At 44.1% G+C, this 16,060-nt stretch overlaps 1 protein-coding gene across 2 annotated transcripts in view; it reads right to left on the reverse strand.

Moving 5' to 3' along the window:
* The window catches only part of DGKD (diacylglycerol kinase delta), a 42,743-nt gene that overhangs the window by 6,343 nt on the left and 20,340 nt on the right, over positions 1 to 16,060 (reverse strand). For both annotated transcript variants that reach the window (XM_031064611.1, XM_031064612.1), the window contains 19 exons: positions 15,010 to 15,118; positions 14,130 to 14,269; positions 13,280 to 13,364; positions 12,636 to 12,730; positions 12,442 to 12,541; positions 12,017 to 12,290; positions 10,044 to 10,205; positions 9,192 to 9,320; positions 8,125 to 8,221; positions 7,719 to 7,829; positions 6,884 to 6,980; positions 6,016 to 6,123; positions 5,326 to 5,439; positions 4,803 to 4,937; positions 2,226 to 2,377; positions 1,352 to 1,463; positions 1,093 to 1,185; positions 654 to 773; positions 210 to 327 (listed from right to left, as the gene is read on the reverse strand). In XM_031064611.1, coding sequence (XP_030920471.1) covers positions 210 to 327; positions 654 to 773; positions 1,093 to 1,185; positions 1,352 to 1,463; positions 2,226 to 2,377; positions 4,803 to 4,937; positions 5,326 to 5,439; positions 6,016 to 6,123; positions 6,884 to 6,980; positions 7,719 to 7,829; positions 8,125 to 8,221; positions 9,192 to 9,320; positions 10,044 to 10,205; positions 12,017 to 12,290; positions 12,442 to 12,541; positions 12,636 to 12,730; positions 13,280 to 13,364; positions 14,130 to 14,269; positions 15,010 to 15,118 — 2,351 coding nt within the window. The remainder of the gene's footprint in view (positions 1 to 209; positions 328 to 653; positions 774 to 1,092; positions 1,186 to 1,351; positions 1,464 to 2,225; positions 2,378 to 4,802; positions 4,938 to 5,325; positions 5,440 to 6,015; positions 6,124 to 6,883; positions 6,981 to 7,718; positions 7,830 to 8,124; positions 8,222 to 9,191; positions 9,321 to 10,043; positions 10,206 to 12,016; positions 12,291 to 12,441; positions 12,542 to 12,635; positions 12,731 to 13,279; positions 13,365 to 14,129; positions 14,270 to 15,009; positions 15,119 to 16,060) is intronic.

Raw genomic sequence — 16,060 nt, forward strand, 5'->3', positions numbered from 1 at the left:
CAGGAATGTTGGCATGGTACAGGGGGACCATGACTCAGAAGGGAGCAATAAGCTGTTTGCCACATGAAAAAGACTGACTAGACCTGCAAGAAGAGGCAGATGTAGGTGAAACAGAAGGAGAGGATGTGTGAGGAAACAGACTGAGAACAGGTAGTGGTGTGACCACACTGATGTGACAAAAAGACACAATGAATGAGCAGACTTGGTACCCGGCAATCCCATGCTACTGTGAGTCTCCTTATTTTTGTTGTTCTTCTCCTTCTTAAACTTGGTCACAAGGCGGAATTTGCCACTGCGGCTGCGTTTGGAATAATCCAGCATCTGGTTCTGCAAGAACAGAAGGGGAAAATCAAGCACACATAAACTGATTGGAATGGACTAAGAGCAACAAGCTCAACTTCATGATCTTCTAAAGAAAGGAAAAAAAAATCCTGAGCTCATTCTGATCAAGGCAGAAAAAGAAGCAGAGAAAGCTGATCCCATTTTAGGCAAGGGATCTTGGTAGGAAATTACTTTCTTTAGCCCTAGGGAGTCAAGTTTCTTTCTTAAAAATTTTTTCTCACATCAGTCATATAGTAACAGGAAGTCAAACACACAGAGCCAACTAGGGAAAAAGAGAAGAGCTAGGGAAAAATAACCTTGGTCCTCCTCACCTCCTCATCACAGGGCTCCATGAGCTGCCACAGCCAAGGGATGTCTGCCAGTTTCCTCAGCTGGAGGTCCATGTCTGCCAGGGCTGTCTGGAGCTGCTCCTTCTGTGGAGGATCTAATTGCTGGATCAGGAACAGAAGAAAGAGTTAAAAGCTTCATGGTAAAACATAAGAGCCAGACCCTTGCCTTGAAATCCCTATCTAAAAAAGCAGTTCCTTTGAAAGGAAGTGCAGAGCAGGTACTCTGCCCAGACCAAGTTAACAATTCTTGTATTTTTTGAGCTCCAAGCTCCACAGCAGACCCATGCAGCAAAATTTTCTGTAGCAAATGATTCCTGGATGATAACATCTAAACTGACTTACAGATTCCAAGACCTGCAAAATGCTAGAGCAAGGCAATAGGAGGAGAGGCTGCTTTTTCCTCCTGCTTTGTGCTCCTTACCAGTGCCATCTTGCCTGCCAGCAGCAGCTCTGTCTCATTGTGCAGGGCTTTGACATTATTCACCATCTCTACAACAAGGCTGCAGTTCAGACCCTGCAGGGAAGCAATTCATGTACAAGTTAAGCTTGGAAGTGCACAGGTCTGAGCAGTCAAAGGAAGAAGTCTTAGACTTGGCAAGGCCTACTTTTGGTCAGCTAGAATGGAAAACCAAAAGCTCTGGAGCAAGGACAAAATGGGAGATGCCAAGTGAATGCAGTACCTCTGTAGACTTGGATTTAGCGTAGACTTTGTCCATAGACTTGGAGCTGGCATTGACAGCATGGGCAAGCTCCTGTTCCATGTCCTGATAGGATTGAGCTATTTCCCGAATGCTAAAGAGAGAATTACAGACTGGATCAGCATATCAGACTGCATATGTTCAAATCAGGAGATCTCTCCTGACTGGGTATCCCATTTAAACACCCATCCAAGTGACGAGCCGAGCCGGGATCTCGGCAGGGGCACAGCCTATGGCAAAGCAGGGCAGCTCTCCTGCCACACTGAGCATGCACAGGCAAGGAAATGCAGCTCTCTCATAGGCACAACATGTTCAATTCTGCACACAAACTGGGATCAGTTTGAAATACAATCCAGACACTTCAGTCTGACCAGAGTGACGTGACAGGCAGCTAGCTGCACATACAGCAACCTTCTCTAATGACTCTAGGAGCTTTCTCTCAGAAGCCCAACAGAATGCCTGACTAAAGGATGAGCAGTAAGTATACATTCTGGGAATTGTACAAAATTTCTGCTAGGCATCAGGGTTACAACAACTCAGCTGTCACCTGAGCTCCTTGAGAGGCTTTTGTTTCTTTTCTGAAAAAACTACTTTATATTCAAAGACAACAGGTTCTTTCAGGATTAAAGGATCCATGTTTGCTCATGAAAGTAACATATTTTGTTCAAAATGGCCTAAGAAAGCTTGTCCAGCTTTAGTCCTTGTTTAGCTGGGACTCTGAACAATGAATGGTGCTACTCTCAGTGACGTGGACCAGCAATGTAGCTGAACAGAAACATCTCCAGAAACAGGAAGCAGGACAAGAACTTCAGGCCCTAAAGGAGGATCTATTCACCAACAGCAAGTTGAGTCACACCTGTGGATCAGAACACCTGCAGCTTGACCAAACTGGATGATCTGGGTGGATTCTTCTTCAGACATGATCTCTGGTTGCAGAGAGAAAGAGGAGGGTCGTGACAACTCACACTTCTGTTTGTCCTCCCAAGATTTCAGGGTGCTCTCAAATGCCTAAAACATAGGAAGCAAACTATAAGGTACCTTGTAAAACTTCTATAAAAACCCAGTGACTGAGCCTATGCCTGTAAAATATGTAGATCTGGTACAGGCACTTTTCACTGCAGAGCCCAGCAGTTAAGTTGCTTATAGCTTTGCTAAGTAGCTGGCTGGGATGAAGTTTTCCATGCCATATGCTTGCCTTGGCTGAATTTCTGCTCAAGCACAGTTTTAGTCAAAATTACTACATAGTTCTGAGGGCCAGTCTAAAAAAACCCCAGCAATTCTCTACTGGCGGCAGCCTTTCCTTTGAGCAGCTGTATCACCTTTACACCTCAGTATTATCGTGACACTTCACGGCATGAAATTAAAAATGTTCAAGGCTCCTCCTTACTGGAAGCAAACTGGGCTTCCCTAGGAACTGGTGGGCCAAGCATCTGAACTCAGAGCTAGGACCTGACACATCTGAAACCTTACTGATATTCCTGTGGGCAGCAGGTAGTGGTGTGGGAAGAAGCAAAACAGATCCAGTGTAGAAGGATTGATACTGAATGTGGTGAAAATGAAAACTATGGAGCCCTGTGGTAAAGCACTCCCTTCCCCTACTGCCTCTGATACTGGAAAACCAGGCTCTGTCAGCTCAGCACAAGCTACCTGCTGATCTCACTCTTGCTGATGGACTCTTTAGTGGTCCAGATGAGGCCAAACAAGGCAATTTGAGTGTTTCCATCTTCAGTTTAGGAAACTATATATCCCAAATCACATTTGAAAAATGTTACCAAAGGTATAGTGTCACATGCATGAAATCCACTTCAACTGAATAGGGCAGGCTTGCTCTGTGAAAGAAGGGGTATGCAGTGACCTTTAAAAGGACAGCAGGAAAAACAAGGGTAAGTTGAGACAAAGTTGAGTGTGCAACTGCAAAATTGGAACCTCTTCCTCAGTGGCAATCCCATGATTGCAAGACCAAGTTGGTAGGCAATTAGGAATGGGCTGGCACAATCACAGCTGTGGTTTCTGATGGCCCAACACATAGCACACTCACAAGGGACTACCCTGTCCTCTCTACCTCTTGTGCTTCATGTCACCTTTCCCACCATGCCCACACATAGGCTGCCTCTCCTTTTTTCCTTCCCTTTACCTTTACAGCAGCAATCCTGTTCTCTCTTGCTCTCTGTGCTATCTCCTTCAGTCACTCTCCCTCCAAGTGTCAGTGTGATGCTGCAGAAGCTCTCTTGCCCTTCACAAAAGCTTGTGTGCACTATTCCTGTCTCCTCTCCACAACATTCACATCAGAGCTCACAGGACACTCTTTGAACTCAAAAGAGGACATATTCAGCTAGATACAAGGAAGGATTTTATACAATGAGGGGGATGAAACACTGGCACAGGTTGCCCAGACAAGTGGTGGATGCTCCATCTCTGGCAACACTTAGACCACAGGCTGGATGGGGCTTTAAGCAACCTGGTGTAGTGGAAGTCGTCTCTCCCCAAGGCAGGGGCTTGGACTAGATGACCTTTAAAGTCCCTTCCAACCCAAACCAATCTGTGGTTCTATGATCAACACCCACTGCTCTCCCAGTTAAGAGGTCTCTGGTGCCTTGTCCTACCATGACAGGGGCTTTGTATGCCCACCTTTGCTTTTTTTTCATACTGTCATCTTTGTAACTCCCTTGCTAGGCAATGTGCCTCAGACCTATATCAGGCTGCTTTCCCTTTTTCCCTTTTTGTAACCCTTCTTCTTGTGATTTAGCAGGTGAGTCCCTTTGCAGAGGACTTTGATTTGCTCTGGAAGCTGGCTAAAGGAGGGTTATGCTGGAAAGTATGAAGAGCTGCTCTCAACTGAACTGTTTATGCATGGACAGTCACAGAGCTGGGAGGACTCAAAATGTGTCTGTGCCACAGCAGGGGCAGGGTCTTTATCCTTTCCTTTGTCTGACCACTGCTCAATCATACAGCAAGAGCAAGAAGGCTTCCTTATCTGCTGGTACTCATCAGATATATTTGAAAATGATGAGATGAGACCGACACACACTTCTGAACAAGGCATAAGAAGCTGTTTTACATGGTCAATGAAGCCAGATACTGAACAATAATGACAAATTAAAACATTGACCGTCTGAATCTAGACAATCCACAGCACTTGGCATTGCAGGTATCCTGTGGAAAAAACAGCATGCAAGCATGTTAAGAAACACTGTCACAAGGCACCTAGAAAAGGAAGTAAAATAAGCTTGCATAAACAACCTTATTTATGACATTTCCCAAGTGGCAAATGCAAGTTTAATCACATTCTTTCCCAAAAGGTTTATGGTGTGTAATAAAATATGCTTCTTGCATTCACAAAGATAATATTCACGGGTGGCCCTTCCCATGCTCTCCAGAAATATGGGACATCAAAACACATGTGTACTGCACAGGCAATTCAGGATGCTCTTACCCTGTCTCGGGTGAGGGTCTGTGCCCTGTTCTTATGAACAATCCAAATGTAACCTGGAGGCTGGATCCAGGCTTCTCCATCCACTTGCACAGGAACTCCCTCTTCTCCAAGGATTGCTATCTTTACTGTCCGGCACTGCAAGGAGTGACTGGGTCAGAAAAGCTCTAAAATGCTGATTTTCCAAAAGCATAAGCCATTCTCTGTCACTCCAAAGCCCCTCCCCAGGTGCTGTAGTTTGGTGCTACTTGAGGCACTCACTCATGTATAGGCAGCAGGACATGCCCTTGAGCAGCGGGGAACACCCGCTTTGTCTTTGGACTAATCTGTATTTGAGTTATTGGTCTAACTCTTACTAAAATGAATGCTAGCAAACAATTCCATACTCAAACTGCCCCTGAGCATGTCCATTTCCAGCCCTGGTGGATGCTCTTTCCATGGACCAGAGCAAGCAGAAAGAAGGGCTTTACAAAGTCACCAGCTGGAGAGGGGGCAGGCAGGAAGAGCTCACAAAAGCAGCTGATACCTGTGCAATCCGGTGATGCTGCAGGTTTATCACACGTGACACTGCCATCTGCATGCTACCAAACACAGCTACCACCTCCAAAATCTTGTCATCGAAGGAAGGGGCTGTAAATGTCTGCCACATACAAGGGAGAGAGAATTCAGCTGAGGCACAGCTCTCCTGGAGAGGTTTCCTTTACCCCCTAGTGGTGCCGACCTGGGGGTAGGCTTTTAATTGTGTTCTTTAATCTGTTTAAAATTAACAACAAGCCTAGAAGGTGAAGATCTGGAATGAGCTAGAAGTGAGAAAACTGAGGCTTCCAATGGCTAAAGTATAATTCAGACATGAAAGCTGTAGGCCACAAGGCAATAATTATTCTTTTGAGAGTAGGCACTCAAAAAATTTCTAAAGAATATAATGTGTCTGAGTGAACCTAGCTGCCTTTGCTGTCAAGGGGCTTTACTTCTCTGTAGTGACAAGGTCAGCCACAGAGATGGTGGTTCTCTGGTGATGTTTCTTCTGAATCCTTACAGACTGCCTGGGTATGAAAGCTGCTCAAGGTTAGATTTCAGTATCTCAGCAACATCCAACAGAAAGTGCATGCAGACAGGTCCCCCTGCCCTATTCTTCCAAGCACTATTTTCAGAGGATGTGACCTAAAAAGCAAAAGTAAGTAGAAACATTTCCTGTATGGTCTTAGAGAATACTCACATCATCCTCTTTAGTTCCCCCCCAGAAGTTGGTGCCTCCTGCATAGCTGGGAATGTTGAGTACAGCAATCCCCTGGAGACTGGGCAGAGGGATTGGCCTCCCATCGCACTGCACAGAAATGAAGCAACACTATCTCAGCCCAGCAGGAGAGAGACCCTCCTGCCAGAGCACATGCTCTGTGAACAGAAAACAGCCAGCACCATCTTAGTAATACATTAATTCAGGCTTCTTCCTGTTCGTTCTTGGCCTACAGGAGTAGAAGATATCCACTCAAGCCTCATGAGCCACAATCTTCTGGCAGACATGGATTTCAGAGAGATACTCTTGCTTCTTTTCCTCTAACAGGACAGGGCACACCTGAGAGGCTTGGCAAAGCCTCTTGATTTATTTCTCAAGAAAGCAGAATAAAACTCCTTAAACATCCATGTGATGAGGGTCTTCTCCTGCAAGTCACCTGTTTATGCTGTACATGACCTATACAAAAGTATTTCTTTTCTAGTTGGATACACATTATAGCACAGTTAAATTCAGAGCTTTCCACTGCACCCACCATCTAAAATGATCTGTTCATGTGAGATACCACATAGAACATAACAGTCTTATCCATGATGAACAATATATTTGGAACAGCAAATACTTTCCAGCAGGATGATACTTCTTCCCTTATGGGCTTAGAATACAAGTTATGCCCCCGAACCAGGAAAAGCCACTTTTAGTTACCTCAGGATGACACATAGCCAAGTACATTGTTTCAGGCAGGCAAGTATCTATCACCAAGCCAAATCACCATGCCGAAAATCACAGTGCCTGAAGGAGATGGAATTAGTCACCCCAATCTTAGGAACAGAAGAACATGCTAATTCCTCACCTCCAGCAAGACCTTCTGCTCCAGGTTTTTATATGTTCTGTGCAGCAGCTCCTTGGTGCCCAGTACTCCATACCACATCATGTTCTTAGTACGACTTCTAAGAGGGCAAAAAAAATGAGAAAAAGTCAGCACAGACATTTACCCTTACATTAAAAAGGAATAAAATCTTCACACTGAAATGGTAGCTGCTACATCCTAAACCACAAAGGTGCTCTGCTTCCAAAAGGATCAATTGCTCCAAGTGATCACTGTGCTAGGAAACTACTTCCCTTTAAATAAATGTCAGGTAGGAATCAAGCATGAGTAACAGACACTACCAGAAACATACACAGACTGCCCTGGCACAGAACTTGTCCATCTCATACACCAGGACATCAACTGTATTAGCTCAGCTGTATTAGCTCATATACAGCAAATGTAGCCAATCCCAAGCTACACAAAGCATCCTGGAATTGCTCAGGTATTCAAAAGGCCAAACCTGTGGTTTGTACTGGGTCAGGATCAATGCCAAAACCAGCCTCTGCTGCATTTAGAATTGAGATGTGCTTCTCTCATAGCTAAATAACAAGCCCAGGAGAAAAATCAGTGAGATGACATAAATAGAACCAATGTGCTAAATCTGCACCAATGTAGCAACTTAAGTACCTTATAGCATAATGAATCAGTAATAAATCAGGAACTTATCTATTCCATCACGACTTCAAGCCTTGAAGGAGCATTATATAGACAACACACCTATTCAGCACAGTGTACACAATCAGCTTCAAAACCATACAGAAACATGAAGTAGTTCAGTCACTTTTAGCATCAATCCAAAGGTTTGATCCAAACCCACCTGCATTTCTCTGGGTGCTCATCACGTTTGTTGTTGAAGTCCAAAGAAATCTTTGCATCCAGTCCAATTCCAAAGTAATTATTCATGACACACTTCTCAGTGTAACATTCACTGCCAAACAGAAGAACAAAACATCCACTCATAAGTTTCAGTACCATTTGGTGCATATCTCACACAGAATCATTTAGATTGGAAAAGACCACCAAGCCCAGCTATGTCAGATGTGTGTCACTGCATGTATAACTCCATAAGCTGATCCTTAAGCTCTAGAATCCAGCATATGGATCCATTTATGTAACTCCAGGCTGCTGCAGTCCATTACTTTGGTCCATAAAGGAATCCCCCTCCCTGCTGAGGTCCGTTTGCAACATCCACTCCCTCCCTTCCAGCTCCTGAGCATACTCACAGATTTTCAGGCTCAGAGTTAAAGGGATCAGCATGGATCAACAATCGGCTGATGACAGAGCTCCCAGGCAAAGAACCTGACATGCCAGCACGGATATCTGTAGGAAAATTGACCATGGAGAAGAGCATGACTAATAACAAGCAGAAAAAACGTAACATCAATCTCAAAGACAAGATAACAAGAGTTGATACATTCTTCCTGGTCATTCATGAAGAAAGCAAATAGCATTAGTGCTTTCTTTCACTCCAGAGGTCAGTTCTTTTGACAAGGAGAAGGGTTTCTGGGGCTGCCTGGAGGGTTTCTGACTGACAGTGTACTGCCTAAAGCTAGCAGCACAGTTGTATAGAAACATGGAAAAGAGAAATAGGAGTTCTCTCTGCAGCAGCTTTTTTGTTCCAGGGTGAGACAAGCAATATCCCTGATACAGTCAACAGAGAGAAAGGAGGAGGACTGAAGTTACAATCCAAGTTGTTCAAGAATTACTGTCTCCTGCTTTTTAAATTATTAACTGGTGACCCACAAACAGTAGGTTTGTCAGAGAGAAGGGAAACTACCTGCTTCCAGAAGGAGCAATTTGAACAAAGTAATTTGGCGAGGAGATGGAAAGATACTGTTACAGTGATGGGGAGAAGCTGCTGCACATCATGTGAGAAGTGGGAATTCTGCTGGGTCTGTGCACTTCCTGTCACTTCAGCCTTCACATAAAGAACTGCTGCTCCCAACCTATGGCTGCCATTCTTCAGAAACCTTTCTCAACAGCATCATTTCCCCCTTCTCATGCTTACTTTGAGATAAGTATCTCCTTGCAAGTGGCATCTAAATTCTGCCCCTTCATGGCATTATTAAAAATCTATGTCTAAGTCTTAGCTACAAACTGGAAACTAGTACAGCTCATTCCAAGCCTCACTTGCAGTTATCCACAAAGGGATTTCTCTCATGGTTGACCTTGCACAAAAGGGCATCTGGCAGGACAATTTCAGGTTTTCTCATGGGGACTGCAGCCTGTGCTGCAGACACCCATGCTCCAGTTGGCTGCCTCAGTGGGAAGTGGTGGGTGTAACACTTACTTGGGTAGAGGATTTTTGTGTTCAGCATTGGCAAGTTGTCACGGCTTCCTGTCTGGGGAGGAAGAGATGCAGAGCTGCCCAGTGACAAACTTCCTTTGTTTATTAGTCTTTCACAAGGAGACTTGGAGGCTGTAAAACACAACACAAACTTGGCTATTGACAAACACAGTGCTGTGATTCAGACCAACACAGGCCAAGCAGCAAGACTGGGTTAGGAATCACTCAACAGCAAAACACTTGAGCCCCCAGAAAACAAAGAATTGACAGAACCAGTCATTAAGAGACAGAGATGTCACATATGTGCTGCTGGAAAACTCCACAGACTGGAAGTATCAAAACGCCACAAGAAAAATATTAGAAACAGAGATGAGAAAAAGCTGGTGCCAGCAGCACAACAGATAGGGTATTTGGCTATCAATACTCAGGGAAGTTCCAAATCTATCAGCAGTGATCAGGGATCTCTAACAAATTACTCACATAACACAGTTATTAAAGCAAACTGGCTGCTGTTCTCTGTCATCTGCAAAGGATGACATGAAAAGTGCTCAAGACTGTCCTTGTCCAAGCACTCAAAGCCAAGAGAACCCAGATTACTGGCTAAGGTGCAAGAAAATTTCTGAATCCTACGCTTCATATGCAAAGATCATGGACCAGCCAAGAGAGATGCAGCAAAAAATAGGGTGTACAATACATAGGCTAGAACACAGAAATGTGCAAGGCCTTAAGAGCAATCATGCAAAAATTTGAAAAGAACAGAACACAGAAGGTAATACATGTAACATTCCCTTTTTATAACTAACAGAATTGTAATACACAGGCAAGACCTGCATGGCGGCAGCCCCAGAGCAGTACCTTTCCTCTGGCTCCTCCCCTTGGACACTCCATAGCTGCTGCTGTGTGATGACTGCACGGAAATCTTATCCTCATTCCTCAGCTCCTTGCCTTCCTCAGAGGCTGAGAGACTAAGGAGGAAGCCCTCTTGCTCCTGGGTCTGGGCGTTCTGCTCATCTACAGCTGTATGAAGAGATAAAGCAGGTGAGTGCCTCATAGCTCTTCTGGCAAGGAATATCTCCCACTCATGTAAATAGCAACAGGATGGGACTCTAAATGTCCTGATTCCTTAAAGGAAAGAACAGGAATAACACAAAACTCTCCTTATCATTTGTCTCAGCTCTGCTCTGGAGAGCTTTTGGAACCAGGCTGGCTTAGCCTCTTTGTTTACTTTGCTGAGCTCTTTAGCAGTGAGGCTGTAAATAGAAGTGTCTATTTTTAATGCCACAGGTAGTCAAGCATCCTGAGATGTAAACTGTGCTAGAGGTGATAGGCTTCCATTTATTTGCACTTAGACGTTGCCAGGAATTCTAACCAGACAGACATGAAATGATTAAAGAATTTCCTGTTTGTTTAATCTGTAGTGGTGCAATAACATAAGGCACCTGAAAAGGGACTAGACACATATAATCAAAAAGGAAGAAAAGAGCAGTCAGTAAAAACCAATATAATCAGAGGAAAGAATCAGATTGCACACTCTGGAAGAAGAAAAACAGTTTGGAAAAGCTGAACAAATACATCTGAAATGTAACTGGAGTTTGCTTGAGAGCTTGTAAGTTTAAACGCTAGCATGCTGCCTAAAGAAATCAAAAATTCCTTTGCAAGCAACAAACAGGTCTCTTCCTCCCCAGCAGCCCCTGCCAGGGCTCAGCGTTGAATGCCCTCAGCTGCTCTACCAGCTCACTACCTGCACAGCTCAACCCCTTCTTCTAGTCTCTCCCTTGTGCTGACCCTGTAGCTCATCAGAACTGCCCATGATGCAATCCATCCCACTCGTACCGTAGAAACAGGAACACTTCTGGCTGGATTAAGCAAATTGCCTGGGCTCCAATAGAACTTCACGAACAAACTGGCCTAAGGTAAGCAGCAGCAAAGTGAGGGAGCAGTGAGGTCAAGGCCTCCTACTTCACCAGAAGCAGGCTGTTTGCTGTACTTTCACTATTCACTCAGCAAATATTGTATACAATGCCGCAGTGCTGGAAATCCAAGCAACATTGCAATGATTTGTAACTTAATACACAGTAGTTCATAGTGCATGGATGTTACAGCTGCAACTTCAATGCTTTTATCTCCAGTAACAATCTGTTAAGGAATTATTTTGGTCTCAGTTAACCCCTGACTTGATGACTAACACTTGGAGACTGATGCCTTTCAAAGGAAAAGAAACTTGGAGCACTGGGTGTGTGTGCCTGGAGACAGACAAGGGTCAAGACTTGGAGAAGAGGGTCACCTGCCTAAGAAGTTAACATCAGAACAGAACTGACTTGCACCAAACTACAGTACTGCAAGTCTTTCCCAGGGACAAAGCTCATTTAAGAAGTTCCTGCCCTCTCCCGCAGTTCTACTACAGCAATGTTTTCCTGGGCTCTGCTATAAAGAGATTAAAACAATGTTAAAATACTTAAAATCCCTTCTTCCCAAGTATTTTCAGATCTGTTTTACAGCAAGGCCACACAAAGAGCTGCACTGACACAATTGTGGTATGGGTGGGGACAGGCAGGAAATGCAAATTAGCAGTGTGGGTGGGTAGGAACTTCCTAAACCAGCCTGCTGGAGAGAACATACCTTGAACTTCAGACTCATTTACCAAGCAATGTTTCCAGAAGGTGGGCTTGGCAGAGATGACACTGAAACTAAATGGCCAGAGTTACCGAACAGCTTCTCTAGCTCAGGAAAGCTGCTTTCAATGAAGAAGCCTGCTGCCCCCAGAATAAAGGAAATTTATACTTCTTAGTAGGCTGTAGGAAGTGACAAGCAGGACTCCTGACCGTTACCTTTCTCTGCATGCTCTATTATCTGGCGAATGGCTTTTTTCAAGCTGTTGGCTCTCAGCATGAGCTGCTCTCGGGGACGGAATATCTGGGGCCGTGCAGTGCAGGCTGAGCCCACCGAGAGCTCACTTGAAGAGTCACCAGCACTGCCCGACCCATCCCCATCCTCTGTCTCCTCTGCAATGGTGGGAGGAGGGTTGGGAAGAGAGGAAGATGCTTGAGATTCATCATTCAGTGTCTTCAGCAATGAGTCCAGCTTCTCCTTCAGGACAGAGCACTACGTGAAGAAGAACGACATTTGAGTAGAACTAACAGTTGCCTGGGTAGCTCATTCTTTTAGTGCTAACTGAACTGCTGCTATCCCAGTTCTCTGAAAACAGAGTTTTACACTTCAGAAGTAGAAAACCAAACATTTTTTCAAATTTTACCTTCCTGGCCATGACCTCTGACTCCTCTGAGCTTTCTGTTGCCTTCTCATAGGCTTTCCCTCCTCGAGCCACAAAATCCTTCACCGTTTCACAAAGCACTCTAGACAAAGGAGGAAAACAAAATCATGCAAGGGTTGTTGCAGGATTTTCAGAGTGCCTGAAATTAGTTGTGCAGTTGTCCTCTAAGTACTCACTTGGCTGAGGAGATCACCACTGAGTGTTGGTCAGAAGTCAAAATTTTGGACAAATGAGCAGCCACAGAATCTTCATAGCAGAGAATCTTCTGCACCTGTTGACCATCAGAAAGAAACACTGGGGTGCTGCTTTCCAGCATTAAAACACATGCTGTGAAATCCTGTCTGCTCTAAGAATACCTATAACTCTACAGACTCTTTTTGCTGTGAAAAAGTTCCACAGTCCAGTGCTGTTACTCACTGAAGACCTGAATTTGATGAAGAAACTAATTCTGAACCTACAAATCATCAGCAGTTCTCAGAGTCTCTGATCAACTGCAAATCTAAAAGCACTGGGGGTCTTCATAACTGCTACACAGTTTGCCACTATTTTAACAACTTGACATCATGAAGCAAATAAAAGCCAGTAATTTCCTTTCTGTTCCATTCCAAAGTATCTTCTCCTCATCCCTCATGATGGTTGTTGACTCTGGTAACCCAACCTCCATCCTTCTCCATAATACTTAACTAACTTAAAGCCCCAGATCTTTGCAGCTCTGGCTACGCCCACGGCTCAGCTCTGCTCCACTGGAGCTCAGCCACTGCCTCCTATCTCATATGCTCCAAGGCTGGTGCTCCAGTCCCCTGCCCCTCCTGAGAGGTACCTCTGAATTCTCACTGCAATCTTCAGTGACTGTGGAAGAGGAGGCCTGGCGAGGGAGTTTGGTTTCATACACCATGATGCTCCACCTGTTGAAAATCATATTTGTCACTACAATGCAGATCATTTCCTCTGTTTTCCAAATGTAACAGGTTAGACCCTCAAAGCAGAACAAACTGCACTTGGTTGAGCCATCATTGATATAAAGAAGCCACAGGGTGGCAGCAGAAATACAGAAGGGCTGAACGAGGGAAGAAGGAAGGATGACATTATGAACAAGCACAGGGAACATCTCTACTTCTTCCTTCTCCACAAAAATTCCATTGGCATTACAGGATTCAACATAAGAGACATCAAGATACAACTCTAAAGATATGAGACAGTCTTATGTATCATGTACAAAGATATATACAGGAGGTATCAATACCAAGGGTTGACATCCACTTCTGCATCTGGCTTTCATTTCTAAGCCAAGCTCAAGATAAATTGGTTCAGATTTACAAAGAAGAAATTGCTTAAAAAAAAAGTCATGACTTAAAGGCTGTCTTAGGTTACAATGTAAGTTTGTTTTCAAACTAGTACAAAGGCTGACAAATTCAATTGATGAGGACCCTGGGACAGATGAGAGGACACCAGAACCCAGATAATTTCACCGGTTACTGTTCTGCAGCAGAGCATGGAAAACCAGACCACTTTCTCTTGCTAGAGGGTACAGTAGATTATCAATGACAAAATGTTATCTGGCATTAGTAAGATGTCCAGAAGCTTGGCAGAGTCAGGACTGCCCTGTTCTCCTGGAAGGATATTTTCACACAACTCTTGAAGAGCAGATGATGTTAGAGATGGTTACTCACCTGTCCAGCATTTTGGTACTGGCCCTCTCCAGCTTCTCCAGAATCTGTGGGAGCTGGGTATCATCATCACAAGCAGAACCCCAGCCTAAAACACGAGCAAGGTCATTCCCTGTTCCCAAGGGCAACACTCCCAGCTGGCACTGCATTAGAGAAAAGGAAAACAAAAGTGATATTCAAATGGGGAAACACAAGTCAGGAATAGCCATGAGTTACATGACTGATTCCTTAACACACCAGTCACAGGGAAATAGCTAATCCCAGTGTGGGAGAAAGTAACTGGATGGGGAAAACAGTCAGAAGAGAATACAATTAAGGAAAAATTTCCCCTACTTTTGGTTGTGAATTGAGAGAGGAGCATTTTACAGCTACCATCTCAAGGAGCACCTTGCTATAGTAAACCTCCTAGAGGTTTATATTTAGCCATCAGGTGGTGCCATTGTGTTTCTGTAAAATTACCACAGATATTTCCCCAGCAAAACACTGTATGGATATCTCTACCCCAGTGAAGTTTCTGCCAATTCCTAAGACTCAGCTACTACACATCACGAGAATTAAAGGGAACACAGCATAACCCACATGGAACTCCCAAATTTCCTAACCAGAGCCCTTTCAGAGCATGTCTCTGCTGGTGATAGAGCAGGAGTACTCAGAGCAACTCCAAAAGCTGGATCATGTGGAGGAACACTGGAGACAGGCATAAAGAATTAATCCATTATGGATTCATTTCTTGCACAAAACTAGTGCAAGAGCACTGCTATGGTACGCTTTCAGTAGCCTCAGTCCTGGGGCAAATGACGTCTGCATAACCAAGGAAAATCCTCTTCAGCCCATGCTGTTGTTACTTCATTCCTTCATCCAACCAAGCTCTTGGGGCAGGTACCTGCTTGTGAAGGTTGAGGCTATCAATTTCAGAGAGAACCCAGCCAACACTGCCGTCCCCACCACAAACTAGAATCCGGAAAGTGTCAAATTTCTGGAATAAGCGTAAACTACAGAGAAGAGAAAGAAAAAAGCAAGAGGGAAAACCAATCAGCTGTTAAAGAAAGAAATGATAATTCCAATCTAGGTAACAAACATGGCAACGTTGCTTAAAGTAGGCACTGACTCTGCAATGAATACACGTCACTGCCAGATTACAGATGAACTAAAATGGTTATAATTAAGGGATCATAAATACAGCTAAGCAACTTAGCATAGCTATTCACTACAGAAATATCTCCCAAGACATACCTGTCTACTAAAGCAGGGCACTTTTGTCTCTACAGCAGAGGAGACAAGCATGTGATAGCTGATTATCCATTGAATTAACTCCCTCTTGCAGCCTTGCTGCATCCAGCCTAATGCTAGCTATTCATCACACTTCTAAGTGCTCTCATGTCACTGCCTTCACACTCACAGCCACACCAATTAAAGAAAAGTTTCAAGAGGGGGATCTTCATGCAGTCAATCAGCCATGAGACAACTGCAAGAGGATTTTAAACATCACAGGCTTTAGTCCTTCTGGGAAAGCAACATAAATCACTGCTCTGGTCCTTGTCTGTGCCACAGGCGGCCAAACAGCTCACCAATGTGAATTTCTCCATTCATCCTTTCCAGAATAATAAAAACAACCTCTCCTGTTTGAAACTGTGCTTCCTCCTGATCATTTGTGAGATATGCTCCTGCTTTTATTTTGCCTTTGTATTACTATTATTACCTAAACAGGATTTGCTGTGGTACACAAAAATCCTGATTTTATTAAGCGTTCCTGACACACAAAAGATGACTACCAGAAATGACAACATCTTATGCTACAAGTCGGACTAGCATCAGCTGAAAATATTCATATTATCAAGAAGCAGGCTTTACTCTGTACCATCACTTCCTTTTTAAGCAAATATATAAGAGCAGCTGTTTTAGAAGTGTGCACCACAGCTCGAGAAGGTAACTGA

The sequence above is a fragment of the Geospiza fortis genome, unplaced genomic scaffold, assembly GCF_000277835.1.
Source record: "Geospiza fortis unplaced genomic scaffold, GeoFor_1.0 scaffold592, whole genome shotgun sequence".
NCBI lineage: Eukaryota > Metazoa > Chordata > Aves > Passeriformes > Thraupidae > Geospiza > Geospiza fortis.